Raw genomic sequence first — 18,671 nt, forward strand, 5'->3', positions numbered from 1 at the left:
TGATTATCCACACTTGTGCTTCTACACTGAATAAAGAACTCATCATTTAAAAGATTACCTTGTAGATGATGATAAGAGCACATTTTCTTCCTCTGCAGACAACATTTGTGCTGCGGTGACCATTAGGGCTGGTGCTTTTATCAGTGATTTAGAATGGAGCTGTCAAAAACTTTAAAAAGCTTCTATTAAAGTAATGTGGATTTATTTATCTAAGACCTGTGAAATTTATCAAGGAGCCCAGTGTTGGGAGTGTGCAGCTGCACAACAGGGCAGTCAGCTCCCCGGCCTTCTAGGAAGTCAGGCATTCGGTTAGTAGCACAGATTTTAGAATCCCTAGAGGGGTCTCTGGAGAGCACAGCTTATGGATGTTTGGGAACCAGTCCTTTCCTGTCGTTTATGGGGACAGCAGTGTTACTTGGCTGCAGTGAGGTGGGGTGGAGTAGCTTAGCACTAGGAACGCAAGAGCTCTGCTTCTATTGCCCTGCAGCATGCACATGTGTGGATTTGATTGCAGTGCTTGCAAATGTAGCTGAATATTAAACATTGAAAAGTAGTAGTTAGTTTTACTGTATCATCTTTCAGTTTATTGGCACTGAAGTTATTATATAGCATTGGGAGTTTTAATGCTCTGCTTTTGTTGTCTCTTTTAATATAATTTCAGTGTATGACACTGAAACTTTCTTTTATCCAGCTGGGCATTTGCAACTGATGTATTGATTCCTGATGTGTGCAAATGCAGTGTTAGCTGATACTGGCTGGAAGAAGTAGCTTTGAAGCTTGAGATGGGGAGAGCCCCAGGAAATCCATGTTACTGCCTACCTGGTAGCTAGAATAGTATTAGAATAGTTTGGGTATCTCCTCCTTATTTCTATTGTCCACTTTTTTTTCCTTCCCTCTAGCACTTCTTTTTGGAAAACTACTCCTCCTTTCCCTTGATTGTAATCACGCTGCTGTGTATTACAAAATTGTCAGTTGTAACAAGTTGCAAATGGTTGACCCTGCTCAGCACTGAAAGAGAGATGTGCTTGCAGCTAAAGTGCTTTTGCAGGCCAAAAGGGCAGATCCTACTCACTGAGTTTATTTTGAGTTAGTGCCTGACCACTTTCTTAGGGGTCATAATGTATCACGGAAAGTTATCATCTTCTGAGCAAAGTTGAATTACTTTTACTCTTTTGAGAATTGTTGCAGTAATGGAGATGGTTTGGCCAAACTTCAGGGTGGGTAATTGCGTGCTTGCTACTCAGAATTCCCACAGGAATTTCATCTGGATGTAGAATCATTGGCTTTTTGCTCCAATTAAAAAGCAAACAGTTATGACAGCATCTTAATGCTGATGGTGGTGGGTGTGGAAGCACTCCACTGGTTAATGCAGAGAAGGTGATCTCTGAAAATGCCCTAAAAGCAGTGAGGAAAATTCTGCTCCTAGGTGAAAACAAAACATGAGGAAAAGAGCATAACCTGAAAAACAAAGATATGGCACAAAAGAAGAAAAAAGAAAATGAGGCTGTACCGGTCTGTGTACTAGTCAGGGGTCAACTGTGAATCCTGCACTTCTGGAGGGTCTAGACAGATCAAAATACTGGGATCAAAATATCAGAAAGTGAGACCCAGAGTAATCATTTGATAAGGAAACAATTTCTCAGAGAGATAATCTTCAGTACAGAGTAGTCTTTGAAATCAGCCATGCTCTTGGCCACCTGACCACTTCCTTTGAGAGTAGCCACTTGATCACTACCAAATAGCTGAGACTCAAAGAGAGTGAGGCTGAAGGATGACAGTCACCAAGTCCAACAGGTAAAGCACATAGAGATGAATGTGCTGTGTCAGCTGGTGTGAGCTGGGACATAAAGGAAAAAAATGCCAAGAAAGCAGTCAGTCACTCATCCTAAGTTTCACCAGAGTAGGTTTTTTAGACAGAGGGAACAATGACAGCAGTGCTAGCTCAGATACTTGTTTCATAGGAAAGGAGATGGTATTTGAACAGGAGATTAACGGGGTTTTAACTTGAACAAAAATGGGACATCTATTACATTTCAGTTCAATGCTCATGAATGTACTGTTGTGCTTCCAGAGACACCTCAATTTATTCCAAAAGAATAAACATTAAAAATAAAATTTTAGGTCATTAAAAGAGTGAGTTATCCCTGTGCAAGGAAGAAGTGCGTTAATGGCTAAGTAGGAACATGAAAATGTGAAAGAATACAGGCAAAAGAGTATCCGTTATTAGGTTGGGCCCCTCACTACAGGAAAGACATTGAGGTGTTGGAGCGTGTCCAGAGAAGGGCAACCAAGCTGGTGAGGGGCCTGGAGCACAAGTCTTATGAGGAGCGGCTGAGAGAGCTGGGGCTGTTTAGTCTGGAGAAAAGGAGGCTGAGGGGAGACCTTATTGCTCTCTACAACTACCTGAAGGGGGGTTGTAGTGAGGTGGGTGCTGGTCTCTTCTGTCAGGTGGCTGGAGATAGGACGAGAGGAAATAGCCTCAAGTTGCAGCAGGGAGGTTCAGGTTGGATATTTGGAAAAATTTCTTTACTGAAAGGGTTGTCAGGTATTGGAACAGGCTGCCCAGGGAAGTGGTTGAGTCACCATCCCTGGAGGTATTTAAAAGACCTGTAGATGTGGCACTTAAGGACATGGTTTAGTGGGCATGGATGATGGTTGGACTCGATGATCTTGAAGGTCTTTTCCAACCTAAATGATTCTATGATTCTATATGTATCAAAACTCTCGCTCGTGATAAAAAAAGAGTGCCTATACTGGTGGAGCATATGTTAGAATTGTCAAGGGAGAAACTGAGAATGTCTTCAGAGGTAAATAAGTCCTCTAATGATTAAGGAAAGAGTTCAGTTATCTGGCAATTCATGTCCCTGGGAGCTTCCCCTTCTCCGAAGACAGACAAGTATATAGGCTTATTGCTTGCAAGTGGAATAACCAAGAGAATGAGTATCACCCTTTGGACACTGTAGGGCTAGGGAGATAGGAAGAGGGAACCCTTGGCCTCTGTGTAGGCTGAAAGGAGGTTAATATATATTTATATGTATATATTTATGTATATGCATAAAGGAAACATTTTCTATAATCAGAAAATACAAGTGTTTGGGATTGGATAAAATAGAAACCAAGAATTTTTAGCTTAGTAGGCATGTGGCAAATGCCCATAGAAGTGTCAGCTATAATTTTGCACATTACTGATGCACAAAATGACAAACTTTCCCAGTAGTGTAGATTATTATTGCCAGAGAGAAGGGTCAGAATAAGAATCTGCAGCTAGTCTGTTAGTAAACAGTCTCCAAAATGGCAAGCTAAAAGTTTCTGTTGCTAAGCTGAGGAGAGGGTTTATGTTAAACAGGCTTTTGCTTACAGCTCTCACTACGTCCTCAATAAAAATACTTAAAGTGTTGCTGGAAAACCTGCTTACCTTTTTAAGAATCATAAAATAAATATCAGAGAAGGTATAAAATATTTTATTAAAGCCTCCAATGAACTGTAGAATTGAGGAAAGTTTTCCAAATTGCTGACGGGACATCATTAAAGGCTGCAGTCTGTACATCTGGTGGGTGCTCCTGCTGTATTAGCAAACGCTAGTAGCAGCTTGTGTAAGGACGACTTCAGTATCGAGCAATTCATAAATTGGTTGTACTTGTAAAGATTAGTTGTTTTGTTGTCTAGCAGTGGGAGCCAAATGATTGCCAAGTGATTCACTGACCACCTCATTGTTAATGGTGAGACTGCCAGAAACCCGCAGACCTGAAGTAACAGTTAATTCAGAAGCATGAACTAGGTTTTGTTTCACTCCTGCTTGCTGAAGGTGCCAGAACTTCACTTCCCACAGAACCATTGATGAGCTATTGCTATGCTAGAAATTTTTCAGACCAATCTTTCTGCAACAATGAGCCTGTGAAAGCCGGGAGAATGATACACTGCTGGCTGTTTCCAATCTTTTAATCGATCTCCCCTGTCTAACTAAACAAAGGACCAGTCTCACACAGACAGGTGAGGGCAGCACATGTGAATATCCTGACAAAAAGTAAAATGACTGCAGTGGTATCTTTCTTTGTCAGATGGGTGAGTGGTGTTAAGCAGACAGTAAACCTGCTGCATCTATAGCAGCATTGAACTTAAGGGCTTTGTTAACTGCCTGAGGAAAAAAAAAAAAGCAGAGTGCATTTGAATGCCTTGCAACCTCTTTGAGCCTGAAAGAGTAAGCTAGAAGTAACAAGATTGCTATTACATATCACAGAGGCCAAAAGCTTAGCAGGAATCGAAAAGGATTAACATTTCATAGAGTTGGAAAGAATAGGAGAAGTTGTTGTTTCCTGAAACAAAAGTTAATTGGGAGAGCTATGAAGCCACCCACTCAGTATATAAGCTAACCTTTTAGTGATGTAAGGTAGGTGGAGACTTGCCATCAGGAATTGTTAGAGAATTCTACATCCCAGGATATATCCCCAAAAGAGATGTGAGGGAGGGCCAAAAAAAGGTACATTCTTAGAAGATGTGAGAATCTTTTTGATCTAAACTTGTTCTTGCACCCTGTAACTGTTTCAAAAGGGATCTGACACCATTGCCACCTGCTAGTGCTCTCCTCTACTGCAATCGCCATTTGGCCCAAGCAAACAGTTCATGTTTCAACTTGGTGGCTAAAGAAGAAAGCATCTGCTTTCTAATATTCAGCATATTAAAAATTCATTATATACTGGATATTTTATTAGTTACTCCTTTTTCCAAAGAGTGACATGATTGAAATCTATTCTGACTTTCACCAGGCTGTATCTTGATTAACTCAACTAAATCAACAGAGCAAGTGATCAGCACTTTGCCCACACAGTAACTTTCAGTGGCCACTGCCACCATTACTGGTGTGCCAAGAACTGTGTTTGCCGTGATGCCCTAGCTGTGTATTTCTTACTTTGCTTTACACTTTTATTGTTGGATATTATTCTTGATATTTAAGGCTCTTGGGGCTCTAATCTTACCTTCCTCTCTCCCTCCTAGTGTCTATCAACTTGTTGTCAAGGAGGAGAAGCTGCAGAAAGCACGGAGAGCTGCAGACATCATTGAATGCTTCTCTGTACCAGTGAGCTACAAGAACGCTTCCAGTCTTGACTCACCACACTACTTTGCAGCTGAGCTGAAACCCACCAACCTGCCTGTTACACAGCCATTCACAGTGGGAGACAACAAAACCTACAACGGCTACTGGAATGCTCCACTTTCTCCCCTGAAAAGCTACAGCATATACTTCCAGGCTCTTAGCAAGGCAAATGGAGTAAGTGCAGAGAAAATTGAACTGGATCTGTACATATGACCACCTCTGTCTATCCTCCTCATCTTTCTCCTTCCTTCTCCATTGGATGCCAGTTTAACTCCTCCTTATTATTACTCTTTTCCAGAAATTGGATGAAAATTAAACATGCCATTACTTGTCCTTCACTCAAGTCTCTCTCTGATGCCTAGATCCCATGAGAAACCTGTTGGGGAGCCAGACTCTGTAAAGGCACATGTTGGCATGTGATTTCCAAAATGAACTGCTTAGAATTTGGATTTTTTTTTCCTTGCATATGCATGAATGTCAGAATAGGGGCTACTGTGCTTTTAAAAGATGTAACTGCAATATCCTGATAGTCTCCAGTTCACAGTGCTTGTGATTTTGGAGGAGACATTATGAGATGAGAACTACCCAAAAGCTATGAAGTTGGATTACCTTGTAGCTTGCCTTTGGCCACATTATAATAGCGCTTATGGTTGAGATTTTCAGCTTGAGTAAGCTGTACTGCAGGGGGGACTGTATGCATGTCTGTCTAACTCCTTTTGAATACCCTGGACTATATTTTTACATATACTTACTCTATGATATTAAGTTTAAAATGGAGACTGCACAGGAAACATAGTCTGCCTTATCTTCAGACTCAAATGACATACACATAATGTCCCAGCAGATCTTATCATAGGAGAAGGGAAGGCCTCTTTTCCCTCTTCTATTCCAGCCTAGGATAGTTTGTGACCTTCTCTTTTAACTCTCTGAAGAGTTTTAAGTCAGTTCAGCTAACAGTGTCTAGGCCAGACCCAGTCTAAGCAGTCATTCACCTTCCTCCCCTTTAACACTCCCCTAAGTGTTTTTCATTATCACATAACATGATACAATTTAACACTCCATCCTCATGAAGAGTCTTAGAGCATTAATATGGCACCAAGAAGTTGGGTAGCCAAGTCTGTTATTAGCACATTTGCCAGTGCTTTCATGAATCTAACTTTAAACATAGATATTTTCTTTAAGACATCACCTCTGAAAGAGAAAAATTAGAAAAAAGGTGAATGGTGTAGGCTTTGGTCTCCACTTGGGAATAGTGCCTTTTATACCCCAAACACAGCCACACATCACAGAGACTGTACATCGTTCAACAGGCTAGCAATGCCAATGAATGTTCACAACATATCTTGGTGGTTTACTACCTTCATTTATCACCATTCTCCTGCAGAGTTTCTGCTGTGTGGCTGACAAGCACAAATCTCTTCAATACTCTGCTGTTTTTCACCTTGGTTTCATTTCTAGTCGATATAGTTTCCTTCCAGCACTACTCAATTAATTCAATTTTGGATTTGCCTTTATAAAGGAAATTGTGAAATCTATGTATATGTCTCTCTGTGTCTAGTTAGTTCCCCCTTGTGTGATAGTTAATTGCTAGTGAATGGATCCCCAGGGAAGAAAAAACTTTATTTGCTTAAGTACAATATAATATGCCATAAATGGATTATATGAATGGAAATGTAGGCTTCCCTTGGCATTCTGGATTAAGGCAGCACTAATGTGTGGTTCCTGCTTTTTCTGGATCTCTGTAGCTGGCAGGTTGCATCACACTCTCTACATACAAGGTGATAAGGACTCAAAAAAGAATGACTTGCTTGGACCGTTCTAATAGGAACACAAGACTGTAAAGGACTTTTTAAGCAAAAGTTAATCAAAAGAGTCTGTATGCAACAATACACAGTTTATGACAGCATGAGAAGTATCCTTCCAGACAAAGCAAATTCCTGTTTGAGCAAGAAATTGCGTCTTGTGTTAATAATTTGTATCGGTAGAGTATATGCTTATATATCCTCGATATGCAGTGCTATGGGAAAAAATATAGAGGAAATGTCCAAGAGTGGAATATGGATCTTCAGAGGAGTAGCTGTGATACTTTTTGTTTCTTGATAAAATCCTTAAGCCCCACATTTCAAACATTAGGGGTCTCATTTGCATCCAGTCTTTTGCAGCTGTAAATAATAAGTTTTGTTTCATTCCCAGAATTGTTCACAGGTATAATTTGTATTGAAGAGTTCTGGGTTTTCACTTATGTCCATAACCTGAGCTGCTTTGGCTGGTCTTCATAAAGCCTACTAATAATTATGGCTGCAACATGGCATTTTTGATAATGCACATCTGCAAAAAATCTGAAACAGTAACAATTTAGCACAATTAAAATATAGCCTTAGGTTCCCTTGCACATGAAAAACTTAACAGAACATTGCCACTTGCTTTTTAATTAGGATATTCTATAGTTTCATTAATCACTGACATTTGTGGAATGATGAAACTTCTTTCCACACCTGGAATCTGCAATGAAAAACCTTCGTGCGGCGAACCAGAACATCTTCCTTTGGAAATGTAGGACTCTGGGGAGAGCTTAATTTGAAGAAATGTTCTGTATTTGGTCAAAAAGCTTGATTAGAAGGAGGTAGAAGTGCTACAGGAGTTCTACATTGTTTCAGCTCCTCTGTATGTGGAGGGTTGTGCTCATTTGGTGTTCTCATCTGATCTGCAACCATTAGCCATGATTGTTACAGTGAAAGAAACATAATTAGCAGCTGGATGCAAAACAAGTGTGGCAAATTGCTGCAAAATCAGATCACGAGCTTTTCTGCCTCCTCTTGTGCAATGTTGTACTTGTTTGAGAGTTTGAATGAGATAGCTGTCGCTGGCTGAATTCTTTTCTGTGGACAGTTGCATGGAGTTTGGTCAACGTAGTGTTGCTTCCAGACAGGGGTCTAAATAGAACATGTGTGAAACAGAATGGTTTTCAGCCTTGTTATACAAAACGCTTCCAAATTGTGTGAATTTCCCTCCTAGGGACTGTTGAAAGCCAGATGCTGAGCTGAAATGTGTCAGAGTTTGAAGTAAGAAGGGAACAAAGAGAAAAAGGAAACAGAAGCTGCAGGCTTTGTAACCAGTAGTTACAGTTTAATTGTTAGAAGGAGTTAGCACGAGAAGCGACACAGGAAGAAGAACGGACTACTGGCTTCGCTCTGCTCTGGCAGGATCTCCACACATGCTGTTGCAGCCATCCAGGTAGTTAACTGATGTTTGCTGGTTGTCCTGGTGCCACCTGCTACAGATGGCTGCCTGACAGAGCATGAAGTTTTCCTTGTCTGAAAAATCTTCCTGAGCTCAGCCCCTTTAAAACACCAGCCCTTTTAGTGTATATCCCTCTGAAAAGTGAGGCCAGGGTGGCAACACCATGTTACTCCTTATCCTCTCTTATCCTTATACTGACTTAATAATCAAAGTTAAATGTTGCAGGTTTTATTTTCCCCAGCTTCTTTACCTGGGTCATTGTAGGCGACAGTCTCTGGTTAGTGATTCAGCAACATGCTCAAATGGGGAGAGTTCTTCGGCTGCTATGTGAAACCTGCCTGAATTTCTGAGCAGCTCAGAAACCAGAGCTTCCTAAAAAATCCTTCCTGGAGTTTCATTTTACCTCATTGAGTTAAAATGAAATCTGTAATGGCACAGTTGCAATCAATAACTCTTGGCCATTTTTCCTCGAAATGGGAGATGAGGCAGGAGCCTTCGTTACACAGCAGGAGGTGATGTGGGGATGCTGCCAGCTGCTCCTGCAGCCTGGTGGGCCAACAGGTGAATGATGTTTTCAGGCCAGGATTGTGAAAAGTAGCACCACAGGAATCAATGAGAATATTATTTTTGAGGGAATGATAGACTCCACAGAGATTCCTATTGATTTTTTTTCCTCTCTAATGACTTGTACTACATGCACAATCAGGCAGTTCATTATTATCAGGGGACTTCAGGCTGGATTTCTAGATACTGACAGGTCTACTCACAGTACACAACATTCTTCTTCTGGGACATTTTGGAGGTAGGGATAGAGCTGCCAGCAGAGAGGTGGCTTTCATCCCTGTGGAGATGGCTCACAAAAAAAACAGTGAGGTACTTCAGCACAAGCTGTGTTCTGAAAAATGAAGTGGCACTGAGGCCGCCTGCATTACTTCTGTGAACTATTAAAGAGCTTTGAGGAGCTCTGTGTTCAGTAGGATTTCAGATGTACATTTTTGTTCACTTATGTTTACTCCTCAATCTCATGTTGGAGCTGCTGGGGCAGAAATAAAGCAGCTGTGGAAGCACTTCACTCTTTGTAAGCCCCTGTTTCCACATCTGGTTGGCCATCTTGGGCCAGAGGATGTGGACCTGAGTGTTTTCTGGAGAGTAAATAAAATCCTCCTCCAGTCTACCTTACGTTTGAGAGGTTGAGAGGTGTGGGTATTGAATGATTAACTATATATCATTGAAATAATTTTCTATTGTAAATAATAAAAGCCCTAACCACTTCGTTAAGTCTCCCTTCTCCAAATGACATGGACACTAAAAACAACTGATAATTGGAAAGGTAATACTAGGTTTTGCTTAGTGCCTTGGAGAACTAGCAGTTTCCTTAAGCTGGCAATAGAAATTATAGGGGAGTCCATTGACCCTGCGGAGGCATATGCACATGATTAATTTTAAAGACAGCAAACAGTTGGCTTCAGTGGGACAAAAAAGAAACATGTGATCCAGAGCTCCCCTGAACTTGGGCAAAGTTTGCTGAGGACCAAAAAAATAATTCCTTCAGATGTTCAGTAGACAGAACCATGGTTTCTAGCCTGTGTGAAGCAGGTTGCTAACAAGCATGCTCTGTGTATAGCTCTGGGACATGGGGAACTAAAGTTGAAACTGAGGCCAAGTAGGAGAATGGTAATTACTTGTCTTGTCTGTGCACCAGCAAAAGTTAAAATTGCCTGTCCCCGATTTGAGCAGCCTGATGAAACTATGCCTGTTGCAGGGCAGCCCCGCATGGTATGTCTGGGGACAGCAGGTCTCACTGGTGCTGGCAAGTGGCTCTTCAGACAAGGCAAGCACTGTTTAACAAATGCAAATTCGTCATAATAGTAAAGGAAAGAAAAAATTGTGGGTGTGAAAACAGATGGATGAAAAAGCTCTGCTTCTTTGATTGTTGTTTGTAGTCTGTAAACAGCAAGCTGTCATTTTAAAAGAAAAAAAAAAAATATCATTTGCCCTTTTAGGTTGTGAAGACACAGCTGTCACATAAACATATGTCCTGGTGCCCTCATAGCCCTTTTCTGCAGAAAATTGTTCCCATCCAGACACTGAAGAGACAGAGGCAGAACTTGTCTTGTTCTCATCCAGTGTACTTCAGTGAAATGTGCATTTAGGAACCTAAGTAATTAGTAGACAGCATCAGCTCCCTTGCTTCAAAAAAGAAAGAAACTGTATTAAAAGAATGTTTTAAAAAAATTTGAAAATTCAGAGAGATGCTAAAACAGGCTCATGGTGTGCAGTTTCAAGTCTGTGTGCATGAGCTCTATTGGCAGAGAGGGCTTACCCAGCTCTCAGCACAATCTGTGCTCTCTTCAGAGCGTCTCCAGCTCATTCCAACTGTAGGTCCAGGTCTGCCTTCCAGGAACAGTCTGCCAGCGCTTTGAAACACAGGCCTCATATGGTCTATGTGCACAGTGTATGGACTTAAGAATTTAGCCAGGGTTCAGCCTTGAGTGAGGGTACACCGTAATTATGTTTTATTCATATGCAAGTAAGTTCCAGAAAACAAACTTATGTAAATATGTTCTAGTAAACATGTAGATGGGCTTAGTAAGTAGTAAGCTTTCTGGATACGAAGCATGTTGGAAAATGAAGGTTGGATCAAGAGCTGTAGGGACATATTCATGCAGTGTTTTCCTATTCCAGGATCTTGGTTAAAATATGCCTACATTGTTCTATTACTGTTTTGATATAAAATGTCTGCCTTAACCTGGCAATGATATAGAGCCAAAGTAGTAATGCTAGTGAGATCTTAAACTGAATTATTCCTGTGAGTTCAGCCATAATACGAAACAGATATGCTGAATATGAAGGATCATGGGTCATCATTAAGACTGTTGTAGACATAAGGCCTTGTAAAACTTCTGTGATATCATAAAATAGGAATTAGGTATCACAGTGTTTGAAAGAACATTTAGAAACAACATGGAGATTGAAATTTGGGGAAATTAGTTTTGTTTTGTTACAACTTTTTTATTATCTCTTTATTTCATTATTTTTCTTATAATTGCTTTAAGCTGTCTGGATGGATAATTGAGAATTACCTACATTGTTTATTCCCGCTTTACTATTGTGTAAACAGAAGCATCTTACTTTACTGTGGGCAGGAAAGCACCTTTCTGAATAAAAAGTAGTCTTTTTCAGAAAACAAATGTGATCATGGGAAAATGGTTTTACTGTTTTTTGGAAAAAAACTGAGTATATATTTATTCTGTTTCTTGGTAGAAAAGTTCATACAAATTCACAATTCTCAGCATCAATCAAAGAAAAATAGAGTAAATTTAAAGAGATCTCATTTTTGCGAGACACCAAAGAGATCAGCAGTGCATTGATCAATGAGGTGATCAATGGAAATCAATGGAATAATCAGCCCTAATCATGAATATGGACTAAGTTCAAGTCTTTAAACTTAAGCATCCCTACTAGCTGGACCTCTGGTGTCTGTGCAGGTTTTTGTGTTTTCCTTCTCAGAAAATGCAATATGAAATGAAGTTTTGAAGTCCAGATGTCTCGTTCCTCTAGTGATGGATTGCCCCTGCTTTTGGCAGTGCCAGATCATGGTCTTCTAATAACTATGATTGTGCTAAATGCAGCAATTAGTAGTCGTAGATGCAAACAGAACACACTGCATCCTGTCTTCTCAAATTACCCTGTAGGAGGGTAATGTGCAGGAATATGCACATGCTCAAATGAGATCAGTTACAGCATCGTTAACAAGATATCAGTTTTTGTTTTCTCACCTCTTCTTCTTTTCTCAACATTGACTAATTTCTCTAGCTTTTTGTTGCACTTTGAAGCTAGCAGAAAGCAATAAATACACAAGAAAATTTTCCGCAGTGAAATGTGAGCAAATGCCCACCTACTTGTAGACTGCAAAAATGCTATCTTGGTATTTTTTACTTATTTTATTTTTCATCACTGATTTTCCAGGTCACCTTGTCTTAGATTGTAAACTACATCAGAATCTGTCTGTCTTGTAATTCCCAGCATTATGTGCTGAGACTGTGCTCTGAAAATAAAGCTGTGTTTTTCCTGCTTCATATATCATCTCTAGTAATAAAGATTTTTGATTTCCAGAATAGCTGGCAATTCGAGCTGTTTATACAGGAGGCAGAGATGAACGGGGAGCTCTCTTGTACAGCTGTGTTGACTTTGTAGTGCTGACAGTTGTACAGGTTGTGTAGAGGAGTTGATTTTTGAGGGAAAGAGGGATTAGTGCACAGAAGAGAGGTGCCTCTGGTTTACTGGGATAAACAGTGCTTCAGTCCCACTCTGGGGGCTGTACGGCTGGGAAAGGATGTCCTTAATAGACATGATTTGTCCTCAGTGATCCGGGAGTTCCTTAAGAGAGTTTGAAGGCAAGATCAACAAAGGGACAGCTTGTCCTGAATATTCTGTTGTTTTTAGACTACACACAGTGTTACTTATGTCCAGACAGTGTAGCTGACTTGTGTCTTGAGGAATGCATAGAAAGGGATGAGAGGGAATCGCTCTTGTGTTTCCCAGTGTGGATCCTGAAATTGTCCCCTTCCTACGTGCAATGTAAGCATGAGAAGAAAGGCACAATGGGACCCTGTGTTTCTGCTCAGGCCAAGGAGGATCTGTCACAGATGGAACAGATTTTCTCCAAGATCAAATTCAGACTTAAACAGTATTCATCTTACTGCTTGAGGATGGAATGAAGTGTTCAGCAGTGCATTTGCTAGGCTGTTGTTTCCAGAGCACAGACAGCATCCATATTAATGTAGCATTGTTACACACGGTAATTTATGCAGTATTCATTACACCTGAGACTTGTACAAGAGCATGTAAAGACAAAGTGCTACGAAAACCCTGCAGCAGATTACTGCCTGACAAAGTCAGCTTTTTAACCGAAGCAACACATTAAGATTTGGATGGCAATCGTGCATTGGGCAGAAGCAACCCATGCTAATAAGGGCTGTCGAATGAGAAGCTGTGGACACCAGAAAGGATGTGTTTTCATGGAGGTGGCCTGAGAAGGCTGCTGAGTTTGAGCTGTTAGTTAAGCCAAATACAACATTGCTGTTCCGATCCAAACTCCTGCTTACGCAGATCTGCAAGCTCTGAGGTGGATTGAACAAATGCCTTGGGTTTTATCCCAGCTCTGCAATGAAAAACTGCAGTGGTGTGGGTTGTGTTTGAATAGCTCATTTGGCAGAGTTAGCCATACAGCATGCTGTTTTGCTTCACATACATATCAGAGAGCTGAAATATTCAAATGACTACTTTGGTGTCTGTTTGCCATGTGTTTAAATAAATACCCAATTTGCAAAATTTGCAGTAATGGTGCATGAAAATTAAATGTACAGTTGCATGTACTTTTGACCCAAGGCTTTTCTGCCTATTACAGATCAGGTCATTTAACTGGTAAATTCTATTAGTTAATCAGGCAGTTACATGGGACCCATCACTCACACATCAAGTGTGGAAAAACATGTTGTCACTCTTAACTTCTCAACAGTTACAGAAGCAGCTGTAGGCAAGTCCATTAGTATGGAGTGTTTTATGCAACTAAAACTGTTGGTGGTATTTTCAGAGATGAAGTGTAAGAAAAATGCTTATTTGTTTTAGTACCTTTTTAAAGGTACTTTTGAAAGGAATGTATTTTTATTGTAGATGGACAAATTACACCCCTTGATGTTTTTTTGTTTGTTTGTTTGTTTTTTTTATTTTTCAGGAAACAAAAATCAACTGTGTCCGGCTGGCAACAAAAGGTACGTGGGTCTCTTTTTCCTGCAAAGCATGATGCCAGTAATGTAAAAGCTGCAGTGGTGACACAACTTGATTACAGTCACTATTCAAAGAACAAGCCTCCTTTTTTTCCTTTCCCCCTCCCCTCTTTTTTTTTTTTCTTTTTTTTTTTTTTCCGTGGAAGATTACAAAGGCAGAACAACAATTTCCAGAACCACTGGACTATATGTGTGGTTCCTCCTTTCCCTTGCTCTGTCAACAGCTTTCCTGTCCTGAGGACTGTTCTTGCTATTGGCAGAACGTCACTGAAAAAGTGACATTAACTTCCTACCAAATTTATTCTCTCCGCAACTGTATAAAGTAGATAAGTGAGAGGAGATCTCGCATAAGCCTAACCTTGAGTGGGGCACAGTTCTTATATCACACCATTTTCATGGTTTAATTCAACAAACTAGTAGAGTACATTCCTTATTTTCATTGCAGTTAGTTCAGAATAGACCAAAGCGATAGGTCAAATAGACCAGACTGAGCAAACCCAAGGCAAAAATTGTTAAGATGCAATGCTCCAATCCCTAGTTTGCTTCACAAGGTGTAGTTCTTTAGGGACCAATGATGACAATGTCTGGGTTCCTTCTTGGAGTTTAGAGTTGCTTTTAACAACTATTCTAAGGACTTCAAAATCACCCCAGGGGCTACTTTGCCAGCAAAGTTGTCAGAAACCAATTTACTTGTAACACAGAGGAGTACCTGTAAAAAGACTTCCTGAACACATGTCATAGTCTCAAAATGAGCTGTAAGGAAATGATAGGGTAATTGCCATGGGCTGTGCTACAGGTAGCTCTTCATTTCCAAAACTTAGGGTTGCTGTCTTGTGCTCTTGCTGCTTTGCTGTAATGTGAAATAACTGCATTACTGCCTTTGGAGTCTTTTGAGAGTTAAACAAAATTGGCAGGAACCCATGACATTTTTTTTTTTATTTTGAGGCACCATCCCATTTTTTTCCATTCTCTCCACTCCTTTCTGTCTTGTGGCCGTTTCTGCTGATCACTTCTGCATCTGCACTTAGAGGAGTTGGGAGGGCTCAAAGAAGCCCCAGCTAACAGTTGTTGGATAGCAGAAGAGGACTTTTTCCCTCTTCTTATGGAGACATCCCCCAGTCTGTTACAGAAAGCCATGCACTGGGTGGCAGGTGCTGCATGAAGTTCCCAACTGTGCAGCTGTTTTCACTGCTGAGACCTGATACACAAACTGGTGGGGCTGTAAGCAGTTGTGTCACCACTGAAAGCCAAGGAGGATGAGCCATTTCTCCCCTTTCTCCTTTTCATCTGTGGCTCTTGTGCTCCCCATATCCTCTTGTTGCTTTCCTTTTTAAAAGGTCCTTGTAAAATCTTTATTTAATTCATTTCTCTGGGTTACAAACATTCCGTGTGTCTCAGTCTCCCCTCCTCCCCTCTCAGTTCTTCCAGCTAGTAGTGATGTGACCATTTCGAATACCTTAGTTTGGCTTTCTGGTGGTAGAAAGAGAAAAAGCCAGACCGGGTAAGATGAGTCTGGGTGAAATGAGTCTCCCCAGGGTTCTCCCAGAGTGTGACTAGAGGTCTCTTCATGAGATCAGAGAAACTAGTTTAATTCATTTTTGGAAACCTGTAGTTTCTTCTGTTTCAGTCGTTCCTTTTTCTGGAGTTGGTGGAAGAATGTTGTCATGCTAGCAGGAAAGATATTTGCTCTGTGACTATTCAAAGAAAAATAAAAACCTATGTAGCTTGAAAAGTCCCGTTCTTGCATGACCTTTTGATTTGCACTGTCTAATTTGGGTACTTCAGAAAAGTGTCACGTTAAGTGTTTGACTTTGAGTTGACTTTTGCAAAATGATTTAATTTTCATTAACCTGTTAGGTCACCAGGAAGAGTCAATAAGCTATTCTCATTCTGTTTTTTCTGAATGTTGTCTCTTTTTAAAAAAGGATCTTTTACTAATATTAATTTGATAAGAGATATAGAAGAGATAGGTAGAGCCTAAGGATGCCTAGAGCTACTGTTTTTTGGTGAACTTATACTTTTGGATTTTTCTTGATTGACATGAATGGAAAAGGACAAGAAATGATGGTAGTTCTAGTGTTTCTTTTCACTGTCTCAATGGATATCACTTTTGACATATAGGCAGATATCTTATTTCTATATGTGGAGTGTGGAAATTCACCCCCTTTTTTTTTCTCGTTCCCACTCCGTGAATTGCAATGTTGTATTTCTCAGTGCCTGACAGTTAGGAAGGACCCTGGAGTATGCACAGCTGTGGCTAATTTTATGCAGTTTTAGCTCTTCAGAGGTACAGTATTGCTTGCAGCTCACAAGCTAGGTAGCATCACAAGTGAATTTGTAGTCTTGATAACGTAACAGTATCTTCCATCGCTGGCACCTGTGAAGTATGAGCAGCTGAGCAATAGCTGAACAATGTGGTTCTGTGGTTTGGAACTTTCCCATAGTTTCAGATTTCCATATGTCATGAGGCTGAATTCCCACCATACGTTAACTCCAAATGAATAGAAGGACTCAGACACTCCACATCCCAACCCCTAAAGGGAGGTGTCATATCTGCTCTCTCTGCTGTGCAGCAATGGACAGAGACACTCACAAAACTGTAATTACATTGTGACCTGATCAAAGGCTGATAGCTGGGTTGTTCCAGATGACCTACTGTGTCTGTGCTGTCTTCTGTCTACTCATTTTATTGATTATCTTTAATGGCATTGCCCTGTATTTGCCTTTATTTGCATTGTTGTCTTTCTAAGGATAGAATGAGTGAACCTGTAGTCTGCCTTGAACGAAATCATCAGAGCTGCTAGCAAAGATACTGCTGTGGTGTCTTTGGTAAGAGTCAGGAAGAAAAAACTTTTTTGGAGTCAGGACTAATCTCAGCATTGACAGCTTAAAAGCTCTGCTTTGAGTTGGTACCAGAGAAAAAGCATATTTTGTTTTGATGCAAGAAAATAAATAGATACTACTGGTGCCAGACTAAACGTTCATTTCGGGATATAGGCCTAATTTTTCCATTCCTAGACATTTGACACTACAGTAGTTCCATGAATGTTAGTGAAATGAGTTCTGATTTACACCAATGACAGGATGATTAGAACCAAGACATGTTTAAGCAAGGCAAGTATTCTCTTGAAGTACTGGATTAACAAGGGCACTAAGTGTGAGTGTGGGAGTAATTGAGCAATAAAATGTGTTAGGCAGTGTGTTACTGGGGGATTGTAACACATCTTGGGTGTTGCTGCAAGGCACCTGTTCAGAAGCTGAGTAGCTTTAATTACTTGAGAGACACATGAGGCTGTTCTACTGTCACTACTTCAGCAGGCTGGGAGGCAATTTTCTTTGTACATCCCATTGCCTCAAACCCAAGAAAATGAAAGTAGACAAGTCTTTTAAAAGTGTTTTAGTCCATTAAAGAGAGCTTTGGAGATTCCCCAGTTTTCTCTCCCCCTGTTTTAGCAAGAAATAGACTGTTTAGTTCAACCCCTTTTCAGTTCAGCTCTACACAGGAGCTGCTTCCCATCTCTCCTGGTGGTGCACTCTTCTGCATGGTTTTCTGCATGCTGCTCCTGTTTAGATGAACTTGATTCTTGTGGTCGCAAGAAAGATCTCTCAAATCTTTGTGTAGTGGTTTATTAGATGGTGGGGGGGTGGGAAGGGTGGGATGTCAGCAGTTCAGAGCACTAGGCCATGACACCAGTAGTGCATCCTCCAAAGCAGAGGTAGTAGATACCCAAGTGGGCAAGCACATATGTTGGGCTCATTTCCTTCCATCCAGTGTCTCAGCACAAGAGTGGACTGATGCCGGTGGCAAGGGCAGGCGGCAGGGACTCATCATCAGCTTTTGCTGTGGTGACATCTGGCAATCCATCAGAAAGCTCTCTGCATTTGTCCAGTCTGTGTAGCCATTTCACATTCTGCCAGCATGTTTTAAATCCACAAGCATTATTAACCTTTTGTATCTATGTGTGTACTTATTTTCAGATTCATTGGTCTCAGATTTCTTGCCACTTCCAGCCATAAACACCTGTCCTCACATGGGCTACTCCTCTTTCTTTAAATTACTGGAGTAATGTTGTCTTTCACAGCATTAGTCACTTGGATGCATATCATTAGCATAAAAGACTCTTTAAAAATAAGTTTCTAATTAAACGCCAATTTACCAGCTCTCTGCCATACAATTTTCATTCAGCCAGTTTATTTATTAGTTTTGCCATTTGGTTTCCTTGATAGCATTTGTTTTAATATGTCCCATTCTTTCTGAATTAACTGACTTGTTCTCTCTGTCTTAAAGCAACATATTTATATTGACACTTTATTAGAGAAAATTGCAACCTCTTACCAAGAGAAAGCGATTACCTCTTGTATTTTTAAAGTGCATTAAATTAATTTCACGGTGTAATTGAAACCAAGGCAGAGGGCTCATTAATGGTTCCTTATCTCTTGATACTCATTTCTTCTTTCTTTAAAATGTGAGTTCTTGCAAATGAAAGAATGGAACTTTAATAACCATTATGAGGTACATTTTTATTTTTTTTTTCCTTTTTTCCTGTGCA

At 40.4% G+C, this 18,671-nt stretch overlaps 1 protein-coding gene across 1 annotated transcript in view; it reads left to right on the plus strand.

The window, feature by feature from the left end:
• The window catches only part of PTPRT (protein tyrosine phosphatase, receptor type, T), a 350,042-nt gene that overhangs the window by 250,123 nt on the left and 81,248 nt on the right, over positions 1-18,671 (plus strand). Inside the window, exons 11-12 of the mRNA XM_010584069.1 lie at positions 4,993-5,266; positions 14,070-14,106. Coding sequence (XP_010582371.1) covers positions 4,993-5,266; positions 14,070-14,106 — 311 coding nt within the window. The remainder of the gene's footprint in view (positions 1-4,992; positions 5,267-14,069; positions 14,107-18,671) is intronic.

The sequence above is a fragment of the Haliaeetus leucocephalus genome, unplaced genomic scaffold, assembly GCF_000737465.1.
Source record: "Haliaeetus leucocephalus isolate CR32 unplaced genomic scaffold, Haliaeetus_leucocephalus-4.0 Scaffold933, whole genome shotgun sequence".
Taxonomy (NCBI): Eukaryota; Metazoa; Chordata; class Aves; order Accipitriformes; family Accipitridae; genus Haliaeetus; species Haliaeetus leucocephalus.